This window comes from Colias eurytheme, chromosome 1 (genome assembly GCF_061535395.1).
Source record: "Colias eurytheme isolate Ceu_HAF_F1 chromosome 1, ilColEury1 Martin Lab GWU primary, whole genome shotgun sequence".
Classification (NCBI taxonomy): domain Eukaryota; kingdom Metazoa; phylum Arthropoda; class Insecta; order Lepidoptera; family Pieridae; genus Colias; species Colias eurytheme.
In genome coordinates, this window is record NC_142980.1 from 15,030,511 (window position 1) to 15,053,060 (window position 22,550).

General features: G+C 36.5%; 1 protein-coding gene across 1 annotated transcript in view; it reads right to left on the minus strand.

The window, feature by feature from the left end:
* Vps13B (vacuolar protein sorting 13B) overlaps positions 1-21,422 on the minus strand; it is a 45,020-nt gene extending 23,598 nt beyond the window's left edge. The window contains exons 1-42 of the mRNA XM_090105990.1: positions 21,299-21,422; positions 20,819-20,996; positions 20,363-20,423; positions 19,854-20,038; positions 19,413-19,551; positions 18,997-19,196; positions 18,393-18,568; positions 15,172-15,351; positions 14,495-14,635; positions 14,135-14,325; positions 13,701-13,831; positions 13,196-13,409; positions 12,578-12,807; positions 12,152-12,283; positions 11,794-11,913; positions 11,642-11,699; positions 11,397-11,545; positions 11,168-11,241; positions 10,805-10,924; positions 10,021-10,217; positions 9,469-9,569; positions 9,078-9,349; positions 8,392-8,465; positions 8,272-8,296; positions 8,070-8,195; positions 7,600-7,724; positions 7,210-7,313; positions 6,820-7,003; positions 5,725-5,841; positions 5,276-5,339; positions 4,941-5,083; positions 4,554-4,659; positions 4,403-4,449; positions 4,128-4,260; positions 3,781-3,881; positions 3,322-3,492; positions 2,987-3,099; positions 2,645-2,795; positions 2,219-2,378; positions 1,787-1,909; positions 1,564-1,674; positions 547-697 (exon numbers count right to left, since the gene is read on the minus strand). Coding sequence (XP_089962116.1) covers positions 547-697; positions 1,564-1,674; positions 1,787-1,909; positions 2,219-2,378; positions 2,645-2,795; positions 2,987-3,099; positions 3,322-3,492; positions 3,781-3,881; positions 4,128-4,260; positions 4,403-4,449; positions 4,554-4,659; positions 4,941-5,083; positions 5,276-5,339; positions 5,725-5,841; positions 6,820-7,003; positions 7,210-7,313; positions 7,600-7,724; positions 8,070-8,195; positions 8,272-8,296; positions 8,392-8,465; positions 9,078-9,349; positions 9,469-9,569; positions 10,021-10,217; positions 10,805-10,924; positions 11,168-11,241; positions 11,397-11,545; positions 11,642-11,699; positions 11,794-11,913; positions 12,152-12,283; positions 12,578-12,807; positions 13,196-13,409; positions 13,701-13,831; positions 14,135-14,325; positions 14,495-14,635; positions 15,172-15,351; positions 18,393-18,568; positions 18,997-19,196; positions 19,413-19,551; positions 19,854-20,038; positions 20,363-20,423; positions 20,819-20,996; positions 21,299-21,385 — 5,665 coding nt within the window. The 5' untranslated portion in view covers positions 21,386-21,422. The remainder of the gene's footprint in view (positions 1-546; positions 698-1,563; positions 1,675-1,786; positions 1,910-2,218; positions 2,379-2,644; positions 2,796-2,986; positions 3,100-3,321; positions 3,493-3,780; positions 3,882-4,127; positions 4,261-4,402; positions 4,450-4,553; positions 4,660-4,940; positions 5,084-5,275; positions 5,340-5,724; positions 5,842-6,819; positions 7,004-7,209; positions 7,314-7,599; positions 7,725-8,069; positions 8,196-8,271; positions 8,297-8,391; positions 8,466-9,077; positions 9,350-9,468; positions 9,570-10,020; positions 10,218-10,804; positions 10,925-11,167; positions 11,242-11,396; positions 11,546-11,641; positions 11,700-11,793; positions 11,914-12,151; positions 12,284-12,577; positions 12,808-13,195; positions 13,410-13,700; positions 13,832-14,134; positions 14,326-14,494; positions 14,636-15,171; positions 15,352-18,392; positions 18,569-18,996; positions 19,197-19,412; positions 19,552-19,853; positions 20,039-20,362; positions 20,424-20,818; positions 20,997-21,298) is intronic.
* Positions 21,423-22,550: the final 1,128 nt, after the last annotated feature.

The following is a 22,550-nucleotide window of genomic DNA, read 5'->3' on the forward strand; positions in this document are numbered from 1 at the left end:
TATTGACAATTTTTTCACATAACCTCAAAATTTTGGTGAAAAATTAAAAAAAACAAGTTTTTGATTTTTTATTTTTATCTACTTCAAAAATTTTTTTTTTCTACGAAATTTGGTGGAAACTTGCTTTATTATGTCCCAAATACACTGTAATTTATTTGATTGAAAATATTTATTTTTTCGCCTTATTTTTAATTAATACCAAAAAAACAACCTAATTTTCAATCGAAAAGTCACCCGTCAAAATATCAGCTTTTTTCAAAAACTTGGGAGCCTTTTATTCATTGAAATCTCTACTTTCATATGGTGTAAAAAAAATAAACATTACCATAGTAAATGTTCTCAGGAAATGCATACAAACAGTGTGAAAATGAGCTTTTACTAAATCAGGTACATTCATATTCCCCTCCTTTTCTAATGGGTTTCATCCGACTGCGATTTTTTTGCACTTTTCATTATTTTTAAAGGGATCTACCCCAGTCTATACCTATCCTTTTTGCTACAACTTCATATCTTTTTCATTTTAATTATAAATAAATTCCCACTCACCAGGCGTTAGTTCAACCCGTAGCGTCGCAAGCGCGGGCGGTATATCCGTGACGGGATCGGCTGTGCCTTTCGCCGCACTAAATAGTGGACAGTGCCATTGTGCGTCCGCTTGCCCACCGCCGAGACCGACCCACAAGTTGAAGAGGGATATCTGGTGGGAATAGATATATAGATAATAGCAATGGAAAACTCGCTTGCTTTGAATAAGATAATATCCTAATCCTAATCTAATATATCTAATATATTATATTATAAAGGCGAAAGTTTGTAAGGATGTATGGATGTATAGATGTATGGATGTATGGATGTATGGATGTTTGTTACTCTTTCACGTAAAAACTACTGAACCGATTACAATGAAATTTAGCACACATATAGAGGGTAACTTGGATTAACACATAGGATAGGTTTTATCCCGGAAATCCCACGGGAACGGGAACTATGCGGGTTTTCCTTTGAAAACGCGGGCGAAGCCGCGGGCGGAAATCTAGTACTATTATAAAGGCGAAAGTTTGTATGTATGGATGTTTGTTACTCTTTCACGCAAATACTACTGAACCGATTACAATGAAATTAAGCACACATATAGAGGGTAACTTGGATTAACACATAGGATAGGTTTTATCCCGGAAATCCCACGGGAACGGGTTTTTCTTTGAAAACGCGGGCGAAGCCGCGGGTGGAAAGCTAGTAACGGATAAATGGATCGTCCTTTGCCATGAATAACATGCGATGATAGCAAGTAGCAACCAGTCAACATGCAAATAGGTAACAAATTGGATAATATCGGGTTCACACGCTTGGTTTATCGTGCCGAAACAGATGATAAATGAGATAGCATTAGGTCCACATGATTGCTATGCTGTGCAGTAACAAATGGGTAGATTATATACAATGTTGAGCATATAGTAAAAAGAGATAACAAAAAAATTGGATACACTTAAAAATGATATCTGAAAACAAATGAAAAGAGCATGAGGTAATTAAGAGCCAATCTATAAGTATTATTTTAAATACCTGTATAGTTCGGTTGGTCTTTCGTCGCCAGTAGTACAAATTCGGTTGATGCAATGTCACATGTAAGAGTGGTAAATTGCCCTCGGTTTTACGAGCTAGTGGTAGAACATTCTGGAAGAAATAACAAAAATACAATCATTTTATCTTTGCAACTTTTACCTTGTTCAATGTCTCTATGTCATGTGATAAGCAAAAGTAAGTAGGAAAAAAAGAATTAACTTACAGCGAGATCAATCTTGCGCTGAGCGAGATCGGCATGACGTATCGTATCTGTCAGACTTTTGCTTGCCGTCGCTGAACTTTGAGCGTCTTCCTTTTTGGCCTCTTTGCTCTCGTCTATTACAACCTATTATACATAAAATAATATGGTTTCATTATTGAATAACACAACGAATAAAAATGTTCACCTTTTATTTATTTTAACCTATCTTGATCGCTAAAAGCAGAGATTACATGATTGTTTCTATATTTTTGCAGATTTATTGGGCATTTTGCAGATTATGCAATTGACCACTTAATTGAGACCTAACGAACGACGAATCAAAGAGTTTCCGTTTCCGACGGAGAAACAACACTTTTTTTGTGGCATTTCTTAAAAAATTCGGTATTACTCAATACTCAAAAATTCGTAAAACTTGTAAATTCTTAACAATACCTTAAGCACAGGCTCGTCCGCCTGTTCCCGGGGCGGCGGGCGGTACGACCCGGGACTGCGGAGTGGCGTTAGTTCCGGGGAACCCGTGTCGTTCGCGTATAGAGATATATCTATCGCGCCCATTGTTACGAACAGCTCTAGGTAGTCTGATGCTTTTGCACTGGAAGGAACGGTTGTATAAAAAATTGCTCCTCGTTGGAATTCACTTTGATTTATAAAGGATTACAATTTGTTAAAAAATTTAATATAATCACGGCAAACAGGATTATGACTCTGTTATTTTGGTAAAAATGGTTTAGTAGAAGTATCTGCTTGAAATTTGAAAGACATTACTTTTAATTAAAAAACCCGATAATACGGTCTATAATTATTATGGGGCATGAAAGTTTCTAATATTATTAAACAATATTTTATACAATTACTCACTTATAATCAGTGAAGGCAATGGACACAGATTTCTTCAGAGGCGCAGATGGTTCCCTCCGACCGAATTTGTACGTCGATTGCGAAGTCACTGTATCTATTCCTGAGTCGGCCATGAAGGCACGGCTTAGTTCTGGTGCGCTTTTTGTTGTTTCTGAATGAATTGAATAATTAAAAATTCATTGCAGTTTCAACTTCAAAATGACAATGTTTCACAGATCTTCTGTTAAACAATGTGTTAATTAAAATTTTGATCAAGTTTCAAAGAAACAATAACATTAATAATAAGTAAAAAATTTGTCAATTTTAAAAATTAAAATGAAATTATTGGTACTTTTTGCTTACCCTCAGATATAGTAGCGTCGCTATCAGTGGGCGAGTTATCTGGACTCATTTGGTCCATGATAACCTCTACGTACGGACATACACCGTCCTCTATAAGCGCGGTCGAATTTTCTCTGAAAATATCATAATTGTATTTACTTCTGAAGTACGAAATTTAATAATTACCTACTCATTCTCTCCCAGTTAAAAAGCTTTGACAGCATACATTGATATGATACATTTCGATTCTTGTCGCTCATAAACTAAAAAGAAGAAGGCAGGCGCGATCACTCAACTTACATCCACGTTATACATGTGATGATATTTTTACACCTATTATTCACTCCACCACTTACTTGGGTTCCAAAGCAGCAGCCACGTGTTCCAATATGAGCAGGGCCACGCCGAGTCTATCCACGCTGAGCTCTATGGCACAGTCTGTTACAAGGTTCACTTCAACCGCGGGCCCGCACGCTAGCGCTCCGCAGTGGAAGAATGCGGGCGCTAGCACGCAACTTACGTCCACGCTGCGGAAAAATTGAAGTAAATTAGATATATTACAACTCAAAACGATTGTCTAAAATGAATCACAGAAAAATACAATTTTACTTTCCATTTTCTAAACGTACGTGCAACAAAATTAAGAAATAAAAAAATAGCAATCGAAATTCAAACATCTAATAAAAGCAATTTAATTACATAATTGATTATCGTAGCCCTAAAGTTATTTTTAGAAGAGTGCTGAAATAGGAATGCATAAGCGAAATATAACCTGTACTAAATTATCTGAAAGTGGGATATATATAAATACTCACGAATGCAATACTGGTGTAATACACGGCGAAACCACGGTCTGACTCCATTTTAACGCCGGATTCTCACCGCCAGTAGTCTTTAGAATTTCTGATTCAACTGCCTGGCGCCACAAATTAAAAATTATACTTCATAATATTAAAAATCGCGAAAAAGGCGTACTGATATATGTATAGAAATGAACAGCAATCCAATAATTTTGTAAGCACCTTCACATTTATATATTTATAGAATCTATACATTAAATTGAACCTTCATACTTACTCTGATGTTAAACAGCAATCAATAATTATAATCTATAACGTTCATATGCCGTATCCATTAAAACCCTAGTATCCAAAATTATTACCTCTTGGTTAACAAGTTGTTTGAACCTAGCGGATCGTATTGCTATATTCTTCAACAAGATCTCGTATTGGCGACCCTCCATTCCTATACCTGACGTCGTCCACGTGTTTTCTGTGCCAGGGTTTACAACACGTCTGAGAAATAAGAAATGTATCACATTTGTAACATTTAGATGATAAAATATTATAGAAAATAAATCAATCTATGATAGAATAAATGTGTATCCTTCTTTTATTTGAAGATGGTTCGAGAATGAATAAAAATATTGTACATTACCTGCATATAGGATTTTCAGGGTGTGGATTAACTGTTACTTTGCCAATCTGAAAACAAAACATATCATATGTTAAACATTTCATAGGGCAAACTAAATATTCATGTAATATATTTTATATATTGGTTATTTAAAGGTTTATCGAGTACTTACAATAAACATAATGGTGTCATCTTCATTGGTGACAATATCATCAGTCAGTAAGAGACGCAAGCCTCCCGCTGTCACGTAGCAGAACGGCCATTGCCAATGGCTTTGCCTGGGTAATAAAACAGTTTTAAGAAAATAATATAATGTTTGTCGTATAAGTATAGCGATAGGCAATATTTCTATGGAAGATGAATTTAAAACCTAAGAATAAGCACTGGCTTATTAAAAAACGTAGTAGAAATATAGGTATATTTACTGAAATAGACCTATATTCCTACTACGTTTTTTTGTCTCAATTTATTTCATCCTACGTCATACTATAAGATTGTTCAAGCAATAGTTATATTACCCAAGAAAAATTTCTCAGTTTATTATATTTATAAAATTCACCTGATCTCTTCGTTTTTCAAAGGACAATATGATTTCGGCGCCATATCTCTCAGTAAGCACACGATTTGTTCTAGAACAATCGGTCGCAACACAACTTCTAGAGGCGCTAGAGTCGCGTAAATCTCCCACATGCAATCTTCTTTCTATAGGAAAATTATAATCAACAGTTAGTAACATAAAAGAAATGCAATAAAAAAAACTGAAGAACATTAAAAATATGTATATTGAATTTTACTACTGTCAGAAGAAGAATCATTTTTGTGAACATCAAACAGTCAAATTAATAGTCTCATACTACTTTTGAAATAATCTTACTAAAGACATAAAACACTTACTGCGTTTTGTTCTAGCAGCTTCGGATGTAGTTCCTCTTTCCAACTAGCAGGTAAATTGGATATTCTGCAATTATAATTAATAAAAGAAATTTATTATCACAAATCCTATCCTACTAATCCTACTTAATATGTATTATAAATGCGAAAGTTTGTGGGGATGGATGTGTATGTGTATGTTTGTTACTCTTTCGCGCAAATACTACTGAACCGATTACAATGAAATTTAGCACACATATAGAGGGTAACTTGGATTAACACATAGGTTTTATCCCGTAGATCCCACGGGGACGGGAACTATGTGGGTTTTTCTTTGAAAACGGGGGCGAAGCCACGGGCGGAAAGCTAGTATCATATAAAAATAAAAGATTTTTTAAAGTAGAAAGAAAGGAAGTTTGTTGCCCAATTTTTATTTAGCAATCTGCGACAATTTAATTTAAATATCAACTCACAAAGCTTGTGTTATAGTGACAGCGAGGAAGTGACTCTCTTCCTTTGCGTTAGTCGGCTCTCGAGCTTCCAACACTCTGCCATCGAGCACTCCGGGCGTCCATTCGTCACTGCCAGTACTGCGAAAAGAAACCTTATTATAAAAACAATGAAGTAAGAATTACTTTGAATTGCTTGTAGTAACTGCGAAAAGAGACCTTATTATAAAAGCTATGCGGTAAGAAGTGCTATGAATTGCCTTCAGTAACTGCGAAAAGAGACCTTATTATAAAAGCTATGCGGTAAGAAGTGCTATGAATTGCCTTCAGTAACTGCGAAAAGAGACCTTATTATAAAAGCTATGCGGTAAGAAGTGCTATGAATTGCCTTCAGTAACTGCGAAAAGAGACCTTATTATAAAAGCTATGCGGTAAGAAGTGCTATGAATTGCCTTCAGTAACTGCGAAAAGAGACCTTATTATAAAAGCTATGCGGTAAGAAGTGCTATGAATTGCCTTCAGTAACTGCGAAAAGAGACCTTATTATAAAAGCTATGCGGTAAGAAGTGCTATGAATTGCCTTCAGTAACTGCGAAAAGAGACCTTATTATAAAAGCTATGCGGTAAGAAGTGCTATGAATTGCCTTCAGTAACTGCGAAAAGAGACCTTATTATAAACGAAATGTGGTAAGAAGTGCTTTGAATTGCCTTCAGTAACTGCAAAAAGAAACCTTATTATAAAAGCAATGAAGTAAGAATTGCTCTGAATTGCTTGAAAGTGAATGTAGAAGACTAAAGACCCGTCTCTGATAGCTAATAGTCATTAATTGGCCTTTTTGTTGTTTATTATCAAACTAAACCGAATATAGCCAATACTTATTAAGCCGACCTAGAAAGTAAATTTTATTCAACATATTATAACTGAATTATATTTTCGTAAATGTTATATACATTCTAAATCAAATTAAAAAAAAATCTCAAATTACGAAATCATCGATATAAACGTTCCAAATTGACTGCTGTTAACTAACTTTAAATATCCATTTCAGCAGACAGCTAGTTAATTTTACACTAAAGATGACGTCATCATTAGTTTATCCGCTACACTACTCAACCCACCGGTCCAAGTGCTTCACAAACGCAGAAGCGACCTTCACTTTGAACTGGTTGTAGTGCTCCTGTAAGTCCACACTGCTGATGACGTCATCCATATCGAAAATAAGCTTGGACGTCGGCGTCGTGAACACTAGGGATGCGTGGCTCACCACCCATTGGAACCAGAAGAATGTTTTCATTTTTATCGCTGGAAATTAAACGACATTTATTATGGCATTAAGGAAAATAAAACGAAAATTAGAAAAATAATACTTAATTTTTACATTTAGCTTTGCTTAAATACATAGAGCCACTAATTATAGAAGGAACACAGCACAAAAAAATAAAGGCATTTAACAGTATATCAATTGAGATATTGAATTGAAATCAAAAGTAAACATAATATAAACATACGGTCTTTCTCTGGATGCGCTTCGAATATCGATATAAGCTCAGAAGGGTTGCCACTCTCCGTTTCCTCAGAGAGGCTTCTCACTTCATCTATTTCTGACACAGACCTAGAGCAGATTAACACAATTATTTGAAAGAAAAAAGACGTGTGGCACTCGGGGACTGCCGCGGTAAAGCTATTGCATGCTATGCCTTCAAGCCACACCTCCGTGCCCGTCGGAGTGGGGAGCGTGAGGTTTTTCGTTACGGAATTTCTGGATTCGGTCCCCGCGCTCAAGGCCCGCGATAGAAGCTATGCAATAGATTAAAAATAGTAACACTTTAAGTACTTATTTTGTATTATATTTAAACAAACTATTTGCCAAACAAAATTCATTTTAATATTATATTTACCTTATAAACGATTTTTGCGATCCACCCTTTGATGTAAAACTCTGTTTCGGAATAGCCAAGGGCGGTCGCCGTAACAATTTCAATACATGCGTGAAACAATGTATCGCTACCACGACCATGTGTACCTAAAACCATCATATTATCATACTTTTGCTTAAACGTATATGAAATGCAATGAAAGCTTTGATCTCAATCAAATCTAGTTTTATATGAATATGATCGCGTTCATGACCATTGCAAAACCCAGTCCTTATATGTCTAAATTTGACTCATGGTTTTGCCATGTTCTCTCCTTTGTCAAAATAGTAGAAAAAAAATTGTGTCATCAATAAATTTGTGTACACTTATTTTTCAGAGCTAAATCTAGTTAATAACACCCGAAAATTAACAAGGGATTTTAATTATGTTACGATTCTTTTAGAATGTACATGAATAAAAATTGATCCTTCAAGTCAGATGTGTTTACTTACTTGGTCACTATCCACGCGTACAGTAACAGGCGGAGTGTCGGCATAAATGTTAACTCCCAGAGTCACGATGGGACCAGTTTTTATATTGCTTTCCACACTTTCTGGCGCCGGTTCAGGCTCTTTTGGCTATAAAGTACGTAACTTATTAATATACTGGCTAGGCAATAAATAATAAAAATAATTTTAGTCGGCTCATATTTACCTCAGGACTGCTTTGCTTTTTCCGCCTGGAAAAGTGACAAAATTATTAAAGGGGTAATATTGATTAAATCTTTATTAATGAAGACAATATGTTATAAAGGTAAAGCAAAAGAAATCTCACTTAGCCGGTCCCCGAACGAACTCTTTCAACGAAGACGGTTTGAAATCAACACCACCCGTGAAGAACTTCACTTTCTGCAACATTCATAAGTGTCATTCTTATGTAATACATTATTTACTAACAAATTAATCCAATATCAGTCAAAATTTTCCCTTACATCAATAGTATACTACAATAATTTGGAAAATCCAAAAGTGCACGCCTCATAATTTTTTTTTAATAAATATTTATTAATTATTATTTTTGTTTATTTAATGACAATTAAACCACATCGAATCAGACCCTGAAAAATGAAAGGGTTCTATTCCTGAGCATACTCAAGCGTAAGAGAAAAAAAAAGACTCGATTAGTAAAGTATTTCGGTCGCTATCGTGTTAACAAGAAAAAGGATCCGCACATACAGACACACGGACGTCCAAGACAGAACTTTTTTAAACTGTTTTTTAACTAGTTTAAATAACAAAAATGACATCAAAAATATCATGAACGTTAAAAATAGTGTTTTTTCTTAATATGTGTGTGTATGTATTATCTTACAAGTGCAATGTATGATACATAAAGACATTTTAAGTTTGAAAAATCAGATGTTTTGCGCGAAGTGACAGTAGTACCCACCTCAACGCTTCGCTTATGAGGCGTGCAATAGTCCCATACAATGAACACACTATAGAATAGCAGAAACTTACCTCATCCTCTTTACTCGTATCCGTATTCTTCTTAACCTCACTTTTCCTCGGTATAGTCTTAATTTGCAGCGACTTAGTGACCACGGACAGCGTGATCGTGGTGGACACGAGTTCGAGCACAGTCCTGGGCATGGCCACTGGACAGGGTTTCAACTGGGATCGAAGTCCACTGGCGGATTTCTCATTGCCAGAACGTTCTGTGCCCGCGCGAACCTCCAATGTATAGCAAGATACGTCCGCGATACGTATCTTCCAGGGAAACGATTCGCCTACTGCAAGAAGGTATTAATTTTGAAGATTTATTAGAATTCTTAAAAAAAAACTTTTATCGATTGACCATTGTTTATAAAGTAACAAACTGAAATTATGTTTAAAATCATCGGATACTTACTGTCTTCGCTTTTTGTTGAAAGGAATGTAGGTCCATCATGCCTTATTTCTTGCCAGAGATGCTTCATAGAAGAATTGGAATGTATCGACCAGCGACCGAGACTGAAATGTTTTTGAAATAAATTTTGTGGATTTTGTTTATATTACACATTACACTATACTTTATGAATGTAATGAATACTGAGTATAGTGTCTGCTATAAAAAACAATCGTTTGTACGTTCGCCATAAAAGACGCTTAAAGACTGTCGCCCCGCTGGATCTATGGTTAAAAAGTTCGCTAACGCATTCGCGGTTGTTCTCGCAAGTTACTAATGTTTAATGTTGGGCGTGAAACATATAATTTCAACCCTGCCTCATTAAAGGCTGATTTATGCTACACATGTCGCGACTAGGCCGGGGCTTGATCAAATATTATTGCATACTTTTTGTTAAGTGATTCATGTCTGAACTTGGCACGGCGTTGAAATTTGTATGGATATCGTTTCATTTGCTTCCCGTCTCCAGCACGGCCCATGACACGGTGTGACATGAATCATTAAAATACACGTTACCTCAGAGCCAGTACTCGGTTGAGTCCTAGCGCGTGCCGCTCGATGGATTCGCGCGCGGTCGCACAGTGCACCGCACTGGCGCTAGCCGCTGTCACGTACACGAGCACCACCCCGCACTCGAACGTCACTAGCATGCGCTTGAGGCGAGCGTGCAAGTGGAGTAAACGCTCCTCTGACCACCATACGTCGGGCGGCGGCTGGGGGTGAACAAATCCTTTGAATTATGTCATTTTTTATTGTTGTACAGCAACACGTATAAGATGGGGGATGGTAAACATTGCTTTCCAATCTTGGTCTGAACATTGAACTGAGATACATTGTTTTTCTAACTTGGTTTGAACTTTGAACATAGCTACATTGAATAAGCAGTGACATTAATATTTGCGTATGAAAACGAACTGAGACACAATTTGAGACAAAAATAAAAATTCATGATAAAATTATAAATCTATCCTTTACCTTCTCTACACGTATTTTTCCTCTCACATCCAAATAAAACATTACGCACCATGCGTTTAAAAACTTTTCCTTTTGTACTATAAGAACGACAACTAATCCCAAAAATGTTGTGTGGTTTTATGAAACCACGGTAAAAGTGAAACTTAGGCACAAAATTATCGTATTTGTACGATAATTATCGTACGATTCCGAACACTGCTTTATACCTACTCGGCAGCCGACCGTCACGCGACATGCGCTACACAGACCAAAATGTTTGAGACGATATAATAAAAGTTTTACTTTAAAAAAAACTTAACCACATAAGATCTTAATCCATACTCACACTTGGAGCTGCAGGCTTAGGCTCCTTTTTATCGCTCCTCTCGCTGCTGGACTCCACGCTGCGAGTCCTCACGTGGACTTCGGCTCCAGACCCTGATCTGCTACCACCTCTACCGCTTGACTGACAAATATTTCATATTCTTTTTATACCATGTTTTTAGCAATTAGGTATTATTTTTTTTTATATTTCCGTACATATTACATCATACTTACATATTACACAAAAAATTCATCAAATATCTTCATTGATTTTCAAGTTAGTCAAAATTAATTAAAAAAAATGGTCGCACTCGTAATCTGAATTAAATATCTAATGTTACATAAATTACGTTTTTCCGTATTATTTTAAAAGCCACATGCTTACCGGTGGTGTTGTTCGCCGCTTCAATAAATACTGCGATGAAGACATTTTCAGGTTTGAAGTTTGAGATCGTGATTCTGAAAAAATTCTATATATCAATAATTACATAATAACAGATAATACTCACACTTACTACCTACAGATAACGATTAGTCACAGATCTATCTACTATCTATAAGTCTGTAATGTCTTCTAATTTTGTTTTTACTTCATTGAAATTAAATTTAAATACCTGTAATCTTAACCTTCGGCCTGTACCCAAGCCAGGCTACAAACAACGGATCGACACATAGGGCCATAGGTTCCAGCCAAATGCCGATATAATCTAACGCGATTGGTGTCGGCTCTTTGCACCATTGAAACGCAATGCGAAGGTACGGTCTGCAAAAAAAGATTGAATTTTTTTTGAAGATTGTATTTTTTTAACACAACAGAAATAAACTGATTTAACTAAATTATTATTATGTATATACTCACGTTGTCGTGGGCATGTCAGGGCCCGAAAGCAACCAAGCTTGTTTCTCCTCGCCGTCAACTGTGAACGTGTGCTAACGATTAATATCCAACATAACAAACAGATTTAAAAAAAAATTGATGGAAATTTATTTGAATAGGTACAAGTAACTCACTCGGTGCGTGAAGCGCGGTGGCTCGTACTGAATGTAGTGTCACAATGTGTGTATGTATGTTTTTCGTTATGTAGCCCCGTAACGATAGCTCTTCTAGTGTCAGCTCTAACGCTACGGATTCTGGAACAAAGTACCATATTATACACACAATACGAAGTTCGTAAAAGAATACTATGCATTTCCAATATGATAACTAAACATAGTAAATTCTTCTGATAGCAAATTAAAAAAAGAATAGTTAAAACCTCCACTGTCTATCATTATTCTTCGTTTAAAAAGACAAAAGACCTAACAAATAATTAATTTCCTTGTATAAAAATATTCAAGAGCTGTTGTTTAAAACAGTATTTCAACCTACCCTCATCAGTTAAAGCATCCTTAGCGACGGTGGTGTGTTTTAACGGCATAGATATTTTCTGAGTAAACAGCGAAATAGGAATGTACCAGGCCGCTTGTAAACGCGCTGAAGAACCGCACATTATTGCTTCACCTTTTAAATAATAAAGCATATTTAAAAACATAACAATAATGAAAAATTATTATCCATTTAATGTTAACACACTGAAAGATTTGCAGAAAAAGATAAAACGAAATATAAGATTAAAAATTAGTTTTTGTCTAAAAATTTAAAAAAATATCGTTAAGGCAAATGCCAAATTAATTCAAATTCTAGAAAAAAATTCTAATTTAAATAAACAAATTAAAATATATTTCATATCTTTGTTCAAAAATGTGTGTTTCTACTTTCTATTTAATCATAGTTTACTACTTAAAAAGCACTCACGAATCTTAACACTATAGCTAAACGCTACACTATCTTCCGCGAAGTAATTCCTATGCAACAGCGAATGCGTGACGAAGCGAACGTCTGCGCGTGCGCAAGGTCTTGACTTGTCATCAGATAGCGAGATCAGTGAAACTTGTAGTGCGGTTATAGAGCCAGATATATGGAGGCGGGCACCTTGCCATAGTGGTCCAGTGTCTTCTGGCATTTGGGATGCTGCGGAGCATACCCTGGTAGGAAGAAAATACATTTATTTGTACCGTAAACATATATGTAAATACAGTAATTAAAACAATAAAATTAAAGAGAGGTTAATATTAGTTTTCGTAGTAACTACGAAAAAGATTACAGGTAAAGAGGCATTGAACAGAGGGTAAGTTTAAGTTTAGAACAGAAAGGGCAATTTTTAAGCTCACAAATTAAATGGTTTTTGTTAATACCCTAGAAGCATCGGTAAATTTTAAATGATATGGAATGACTACATTACGGCATTGAATTATCACGGCATATTCGACAGTTATTCAAAAACGTGTGGTAGTACTTTCTGGAACTTTCTATTGTAAGTTTATTTTTGTTTTGTTATATATATATTAATAGTGATTAGTAACTCGAACTTACCGTAAAGGATACAAAGGCGCGGCCACATTGAGCACCGCTTCTGGCAGATCCACATCAAGTACTATGGATGATTCTAGAGGCTTATCATTTTGCGAGTGATCCCAGGGCATCAACCTTATAGTGAGTCCCTCTATCTCTATACCTATACGACGTTGCGGTAGATTTTCGGACAGCGCGTCACATTCTTCTACTGTTAGTGTGCGTGTTGGTGGATCTAGGGGGTAATTAAACATGTTTTAAATCCGTTTAAATACCAAATTCTACGATAGAAATTATGCAGATTATATAAAAATTAATTTATATGTAGATGTATAAAATACACAGGTATTAAAGTCTTTTCCACCTCTATTTCCTATAAAAATGTTATCCCATTTAGCATTCTCAAATTTGGATATTTTTTATCCATAGCTTTAAATCAAGTTACATTCTGAGAGGAAAATAATTTACAACTTATAAACACTTATGTCAAGTTACCTAGCTAGTTCCCCTTACCACATATACTAACCTTCATCATTAAATAGTGGCACAGTATTCAAAGCATTCCTTATAACGCCAAGCCGATGTATCAGGCCAGTAGACACTTGCACACACATTGGACTCACAGCTATCTTCATAACGCTGTCTTCTACCCAGTCACTAAGAATTATGATAATTTTTATTGAAATAATGTTGTGGGTAATTGTGCATTCAAATAGGGCAAGAATTTTGACATAATGGAATATTTTGTTAAGTTTTATCACGTTTTAGCTATGCAGTGCAGTGCAATGTGATAATTTCAGAAATTGTTAGTATCTCTCTCGAGGATTACTTCATTTTATAAAAGAATGGCGTTAATAGATCATAAAAATCACTACAATCTTTTAGTATAAAGCTAAATGAAAGTTACGAACGAACCATATCTTGAAATATATCCTAACAGCGAAGGAACCAAATAGTTACCTATATTCAAAGTCCCGCGGCGGATTATCATACGGATTAACAAGTCTGTCAGAGGGCACTCTATCGTGGTTGTACTCTACATAAATAACAGGCGCCATTTTGGTCCAGAAAGTTTCTTTCGCTTCATCCGTTTCTGTTGGTATTTGGTCTTGTGTTTGCTCTGTTTGAGAATCTGGTACTTTGTCCGATTGCTAAAGAAAAATATTATAATATGATTGACGATTTTTATTTTACATATTTAATAACTGTTTACACAATAAAGTTCCAAAAAAATCTTAACTATCTTGACAAAATGTAATGTATAGTGTGCATAATTTTCCAAATTTATTGTGATTCACAGGTTTTATGGGTTATACGTACAGTAGGCAGTGGTTCTCCTAACTGCTCCTCAGCCGCGACTCCAAGCTCAATCTTCTGTTCACTGAAGTCCTCGTCAGTCCAGCACCAATCTTCATCGTGGTCACCCGTCTTACTGAGGTATATCGTCGGTGCTTCGTTCAACTGTGTAAATTATATTTTTGATAACGAATAAACTCAAAAAATACTTTATCAGTATAAATAATTATTATTCCATAAGAAAGCTATTTTTTTAAAAGAAATCACGATTAAAATTGTCCGTAGCAAAACTCTGCCTTCGTGTGTATTTGGCAGAGTTTTTATTTGGCTTATTGATAGGCGATTGTGAGTCTAGTTGTCAACACTTCTATAGACATATCATACATAGCGTACTCTCGCGTATATTTGGACATTTTTGACAACCTATTGATAGTTGATCCTAGGCCGCCTTCTTGGTACAGTGGTTGACGCGTGAGCGTAGCACCGAGGGGTCCTGGGTTCGATTCCCGGTGGAGACGAAGAAAAAAAATTGTCTCGGTCTGGTAGGACACAGAAGGCTGATCACCTACTTGTCCCTAAAGAAAATCGATCAGTGAAAAAGATGTATAATGCATCTGCCCCTTGCCCCACTAGGGGACATGGGACTTCACTTTTTATTGATAGTTGATTGTGAGTCCATATTCTTATAGTTAGTTAATTACCGCATCCACGCCCACGTGTCCGCACACACACCGGCCGTGCGACACAAGCGCCAACTCTCTAGCACCGAACTGCACCCGCAGAGTTGTGGGCGAGCACACTGAGCTCTTAACTACTGCATCTGTTGCGGAAACTTCTAGAACGCCGCGCGCACGTTTGCGACCGCCGTCTACTTCCATAACCTAGTGGCAAATAGTTCAATTAAACATGGAACAAAACCCTTAGAGATAATTTATTTTAGGGTTGTAACGGAACTCCGCCTCCGCCTCCGTTACTGCGGAACTTCCGCAAAGAATTTAACCTCCGCCTCCGCATCCGCCTCCGCAAAATTTATGCGGAGTCATATCGGAAGTTCATTTACGATCACAAACAACGCGCAAGGAGCGACGCTTTCAAGTGAAATGGTCGAGAGTTTGCTTAAGCCGCGGGAACACGGCCAAGCGGGTGGTGGGAGTGTGAGTGAATGAATAACAGGCTGGCTGATATGTTGAAGAATTGCAGTGATGAAGAGGAATCGGAAAATGACAGCATGGATACCAACAGCAACCTCATGATATGGAAAACACTAATTAATGAATATAATAAAGAAAATAGACTTAGTATGGGAAAATTAATTTATTCAGATCGAATAATTCGTGTAGTTTTGAAAGTTGCTACAGTTATTCCTAAAGATGTCCAGATGAATATACAAAAAGCCCCCGAGGGAGGGACACAAGCCGGCGGCGGGGGAGGGGGGGAAAGGTCTCTTTTTCAAGGTTTTTGCTTGTAACTCGAAATTTTTTTCATAATATCTCTTTAGTGACTTCTACATTAATTATCTACATTAAATTTCCTATAAATTACGTCTCAACATTTTTACTGTACGATCAATACTTTAGGAGATACAGAGTATTAAAGGTAAGAAAAATAAGAAACAACATAGTTTTACAAATTTTAATGATAAAAAGAAATAACATCTTTTTTTGCACGAGTATGCCGACTTATTAGTCAAATTGTGTTTCATCTTCGTCATCTTTATCACTAACATCGATAGGGGGTCCATTAGTACAAGCTCCTAGGCAGCCGTTACAGATAAGACTACACATAATGCCCACTTTTCGGCAACTGCATTTTCCGGAACATCCACTTTTACATCGGCAAAAAATTGAATTTAACAACGCTTCAGGAGCAGGAGGATCCAAGGTCGTGATTGGTTCTAAGTATCCATCGACTCTTCGCTTCCAACCCCATATTTCAGGAGGCAGTTGGTTCCCAAGCCACTCCTGTACTTGATGGAATACTCTGTAGGCGTGATATTTTGCTGACCCTTTGGTAGGGGGGAGGGAAGAAGTAGTTTCAGTGGGTGTGATACAACCTCAGCTATTTACAGGAAGGGAAAAACATCAATTATCAAGATTTTTGATCAAAAGCCGTCACTAAAGGAAACAGCAACTGTATTTTATGACCCAACGTCAACTCAGGAGGTTATAGCAGAAGCCGGAGAAAAAATGTTTCTTGCAGTATACCGAGCGCCCTGTACTCAGTCTGATCAACAGACATCGATTCACAGTTTTTCTGAAATCTTGTACCAAGCCCAAACCGGATCTTTCTTCCCTCCCCCCTACCAAAGGGTCAGCAAAATATCACGCCTACAGAGTATTCCATCAAGTACAGGAGTGGCTTGGGAACCAACTGCCTCCTGAAATATGGGGTTGGAAGCGAAGAGTCGATGGATACTTAGAACCAATCACGACCTTGGATCCTCCTGCTCCTGAAGCGTTGTTAAATTCAATTTTTTGCCGATGTAAAAGTGGATGTTCCGGAAAATGCAGTTGCCGAAAAGTGGGCATTAAATGTGTAGTCTTATCTGTAACGGCTGCCTAGGAGCTTGTACTAATGGACCCCCTATCGATGTTAGTGATAAAGATGACGAAGATGAAACACAATTTGACTAATAAGTCGGCATACTCGTGCAAAAAAAGATGTTATTTCTTTTTATCATTAAAATTTGTAAAACTATGTTGTTTCTTATTTTTCTTACCTTTAATACTCTGTATCTCCTAAAGTATTGATCGTACAGTAAAAATGTTGAGACGTAATTTATAGGAAATTTAATGTAGATAATTAATGTAGAAGTCACTAAAGAGATATTATGAAAAAAATTTCGAGTTACAAGCAAAAACCTTGAAAAAGAGACCTTTCCCCCCCTCCCCCGCCGCCGGCTTGTGTCCCTCCCTCGGGGGCTTTTAGTATATTCGTCGGGACACCTTTAGGAATAACTGTAGTAACTTTCAAAACTACACGAATTATTCGATCTGATCGACGATTCTGAATCTAATTTGCTGTGGCTAACTCCAACTAAACGAAGATCCCTTATTGTGGTGGAGATATAACATTAAATATAAAGTTTTTGCTCCCATAGTTCGCATTTACTTATCGGCGCCACCAAGTTCAGTGCCAAGCGAACAGTTATTTAGTGCTGCCGGTTTAATTTACGAACCCTTGAGAAACCGCTTAGAAGGTGAAAAAGCCGCAAAGCTTTTGTTCGTAAAATAAAATTTGCTTCTTGTCAATTTTGATTACTAAGATGAATCATGAACATGTATGTACAATTGTACACATTATATATATAAATAAATGTTGCTGACTCTATAAATCATAAATCTATACATCTATACATCTATACAAATATTATAAAGAGGAAAGGTTTGATTTTTTGTTTGTTTGTTTGTTTGTATGAATTGAATAGGCTCCGAAACTACTTGGCAGATTTGAAAAATTCTTTCACTGTTGGAAAGCTACATCATTTCTGAGTGACATAGGCTAGGTTTTATCCCGGAAATTCCACGGGAACGGGAACTATGCGGGTTTTTTTTTTGAAAACGCGGGCGAAGCCGCAGGCGGAAAGCTAGTTTATTTATATTTTCCCAACAAATTTCACCTCCGCCTCCGCCTCCGTTAACCTCCGCATCCGCGGAGGCGAACCTCTTCACCTCCGCATCCGCTTCCGCCTCCGCTAAGTAGGCCTCCGTTACAACCCTAATTTATTTAACCAAACAGCAATATACCATCGCGACAAAAAAGACCTTGCTGCTTTTGGGAAGATGTTAGTTAATACATCAATAGACATAATTTCAATAATTCTTTTTTTTTAATTTGCACCCCCTTTACGATGGCATAATATCTAGTTTTATATTCATACTAAATATTTGATTAAGATTATTATGATTTGCGTAATATTCACCTTAAACACGAGCGCCACGTGTTCCAAATAAGCAGTGAACGCAATCGGTATCGGCGCAGCCGGTGCGGGTGTTTCCTCCACGCCCTCTCGGTCCATCCACGTGGGCAGCCATGACCACGCCCATTCGGACCAACTCTCACTGCGTGCGGGTTCGGCAGAGTTGGAGGATACTGAATCTGCGGTTGAAAATTTTTTATTGGTAAATCATGTTATCTGATAACTGCAAATAATACGGAAAGAAAAGAGTTTGATTAAACACGGGTAGTTTATGGCGGTCTGAAACGTCCAATTCATCTAAGTAATGTCAAACATGTGAAATTACGTATGTCAAAGTACCACACTAAGTTACACGAAAGTAAATGTACCTTGTGCGTACTGACGCTGAAATTGCGTGCTCGTCACCTATTGCTACATAGCACCAGCTGCTCGCTGGTCACGCCCCACGCGAGCCGGCTCGGCCGCATTGGTCACAGTCTGCAAACTCGTCGCGTATTGGCTGGTGCTACACAGCACCAGCTGCTCATTAGTCACGCCCCACACGAGCCGGCTCGATCGCATTGGACGCTAACAGCGAGTTCGTTCGTTCGTTCTGAGAGACACTTACGCAATGGCGCCAGCTGGACACTCGGCGCTTTGGGCACCGGCGAGGGCGGTTTGGTGTCAGCCAGCGAGCGTTCCTTCAGCAGCCGCAGCAGCAGCACCAGCTGCTCGCTGGTCACGCCCCAGGCCAGCCGGCTCGAACGCAATTGGACGCTGAGACTGCGCGCTCGACGCGTATTGGCTGATACTAGACGCGTTAATACTCTGTAATAAAAGGAATAAGTTATATATCTATTTATAGATAAAAGTATTGTATTGAAAAAAAGTTCCAATAGACATGCTTGAACAAAAAGAAAATATTAGCCTATACATAATAGCCTATACTAGAAATTTTTAATTAAATTCTTTAAAAAAATACTTAAGATGTTAAATTACTAATTTTTTAATTAATTTAATTAGCCTTTACACATCGTTACTTACCTGAGATCTAATTGACATCTATATAGAAGGGGTTCTTGATAAAAACGTATTTTTCCATCTGAATCACTTTTGTCGAGGCACAGTGTTAAGTCATCCAAACGAACCAGCCGCCTGATTACTGGCTCAACTTGATCTATATCTATATGATGAAAGAAATAACATTAATTTAGTACTTTAGTACATGACTTATTCTTTGAATTGGACTTGTCTTTTAAATAAAATGGTGGCTTCCTAAGATCAGTTTTTTAACGTGTAAGCATATTATGTATGAAGCATAGTAACAGTCATTTTAGGCTTCACATCCCGCTAAGTCTTATAAAACTGACTTCAAGAAGTGGAAAACTGACGCCTTCCACTTCTTAAAGAAAAACAATAACGGAAAACTGAAAATTAATCAGCCGCTTACATAAGCACATAAACATTTCTATTATCAGCACTTACCAGCAAACTGCGGCTGCCAATCAGCGCCCACACTGTCCACGGCCAGCCGCTTAACATTCAGGGACAGCACAATGTCATCGTGCACATACTTCACGATCAGCGAGTGGACCCGCACGGATATGTTGCTAACGATCCGACGGACTAACGCTTGCATGTAGCCCGGAGGAGCTTCTACTACTTGCGTCCTGGTTCCGGGAATTAGAGGGTTTTAAATCGTGTTTAGGTAATTTTAACAAATCTTGAATTATTTCAAGATTTGTTAAAATTACCTAAACACGAATGTTAATGTTTTACTTATTTTCAAGGGTTTTAAAATGAGAAATATATAATAAATGTTAATAGAGTTGGATTGCAATATTTAAAAATAATTGAATTGAATAAATCTTTCCCTTTCTTTATTAAACTCAGGCCCCGAAATCACAGACACAATATCTAGAGACATCTATTGTGTCGTGGACCGATCGGGCCGTTCGGGGCTCAATGGGTTATTAACAAGAATAATTGCTTACCTGGGTGCTTCTGGTGGTGGACTCTCTTCTGGTGAAGGGGGATTTAGACTGAGTATGCATTCTAGAAGAAAATAAATAGAAAATGTAGATTAGAAAAACAATTTTATGTCGTGGACTTGACACAATGCAGTCTTTCGAGAATAGAACACGCCCACACGCTTCGCGTTGTGTGGCGTGCAAAATATAGTTAGTATTCAACCAGTGTCTTAACTCTTACAATAAGTTATTCACCTTAAGAGCAAAACATCAACAACAATTCGGTTTGAATATGTATAAAATATAATGTTAAGACATGAAAATAATAATTGTCAGTTATTGATTCAAATGCTTTAAATGCAAGTGATAACAAACCTGAAGATAATTATAATATGAATGGGATAATAAATAAAACTGCATTCAATGTTTTGACTGTTGGTATGATGTAATATTATTGTAAGATTGCTCATCAATACATACCTATTGTATTGATGGTGACAACAATGGGTTCTGACATAATCTTGGTCCATGGTACTTGAATGAGGAGCTCGTGTATGCGGCCAGAGACGAGGGTGAACGGCAGAGCCACTTCCTTTTGCAGTACATCCGCTTTTAATACTAAATTGTGCAAAGTCACCCCGCCCGCCCATAGTGACACCTAAAACAATGATTTTACACGAAAATGTATAATGATAATATAATTGTAATTTAGTTGTAATATCCAATAGTCTTATAATGTTATCAAGATCTTTTATATTTACACATATATTCATAACATAATATTCCACTGTTGAAATTTGATTCTTCAAACTACTGTTCATATATACATCATCAAGACTTGTATAACAGTATATGTTATATTGCTTAAAACCAAAAAAACAAATGTAAACTAACATAATAAATATTGTTTTATAAACATTTTGTCATACATATCAGAGTATGTTGTAAATATTGAAATACCTGTGCATCGGCCGGTTTGAAGTCTCGTACATATTTATCAACATAGCTGAGTAGTATGGGAGTTATGTAGGATTCTATGTTGAACATGATTTTGGGTATGTGGTGTTTCTTTCATTGCACATAACTGAAAGTAAAATAGATCTGTATAATCTGTAAGAAACAGTTGCGTTTATTATCTACTATGAAATATCAAATGGTGCAGGTTTGACACTACTTCTAGAAAACTTTGTAAGTATATTACCAGTTGATATTAGGTGTCGAATAATGTACATGTACAATGCATTTTGTAAATAGATACAAAAAAAATGGAATCAAATATGTTACATTTGATTCCAAGAGATTGATAGAAATCAATGAGAGCGAACATAAGAAAATATGGTACGACCGGATGGGACGAAGTAATGCAGGTCTACTGTATACATATAAACACAGACTTGACTTCTGCAGGTGCAGATTAGCAGTAAGACACTGCTAATCTAAACCTTAGAATGATTCTAATTAGATAAAATAAAGAAGATGTAAAAGAATTTATCAATCCTACAGTAGGAGTGATAGTCAAATAAACAATCAAAATGAAAAAATATGTAAATGGTTATTATCATTTACATATTTTTTTATAAAGACGACATAAAATGGCGAAAGCAAAGGTTGCCTCAACAAAATAATGAAATTACACCAAAATCTAATTCCATACTCAGATGAGTTAATACATATATAGATTATAGATACACTATAGATGAGTTAGTACAGTTTGCAAAATTGAAATTATTGTTATCATTAATATTCTTATAAAAGACAAGTATACGTACGAATACAGGGTTTTAAATAAAATATCAAATTGTGTTTCAGAAATGTTGTGGCTTTGTGAAACAGAACAAGTCCTACTTCGAGATCATTTACAGGATTTATTTATTATAATAATCATAACAATCATTTATGCAAATGTTAAAACATTATAGGTCGAAATATTGACTCATTTATACAAACCTTAAATTTTTTTTTTTTGCTTTTCCTATTTCATTTCCCCGGCCAATGTAAACTTATTAACTTAAATTGCACGAACAAATAAGCACTTTAATAATTTTCCATCTCCTAATTTTATTCCAATACCGAATTATAAGCAATAAGAATAAGCAATAAATTCGAACGCATAGGCCGCCACCGACAGGCAATATTTTATTTTATAATTTTATATTGAAAATTTGGAAACGTCATTTGAAGTGTCATTGTCAAAAGTATTCAGTATTGACGT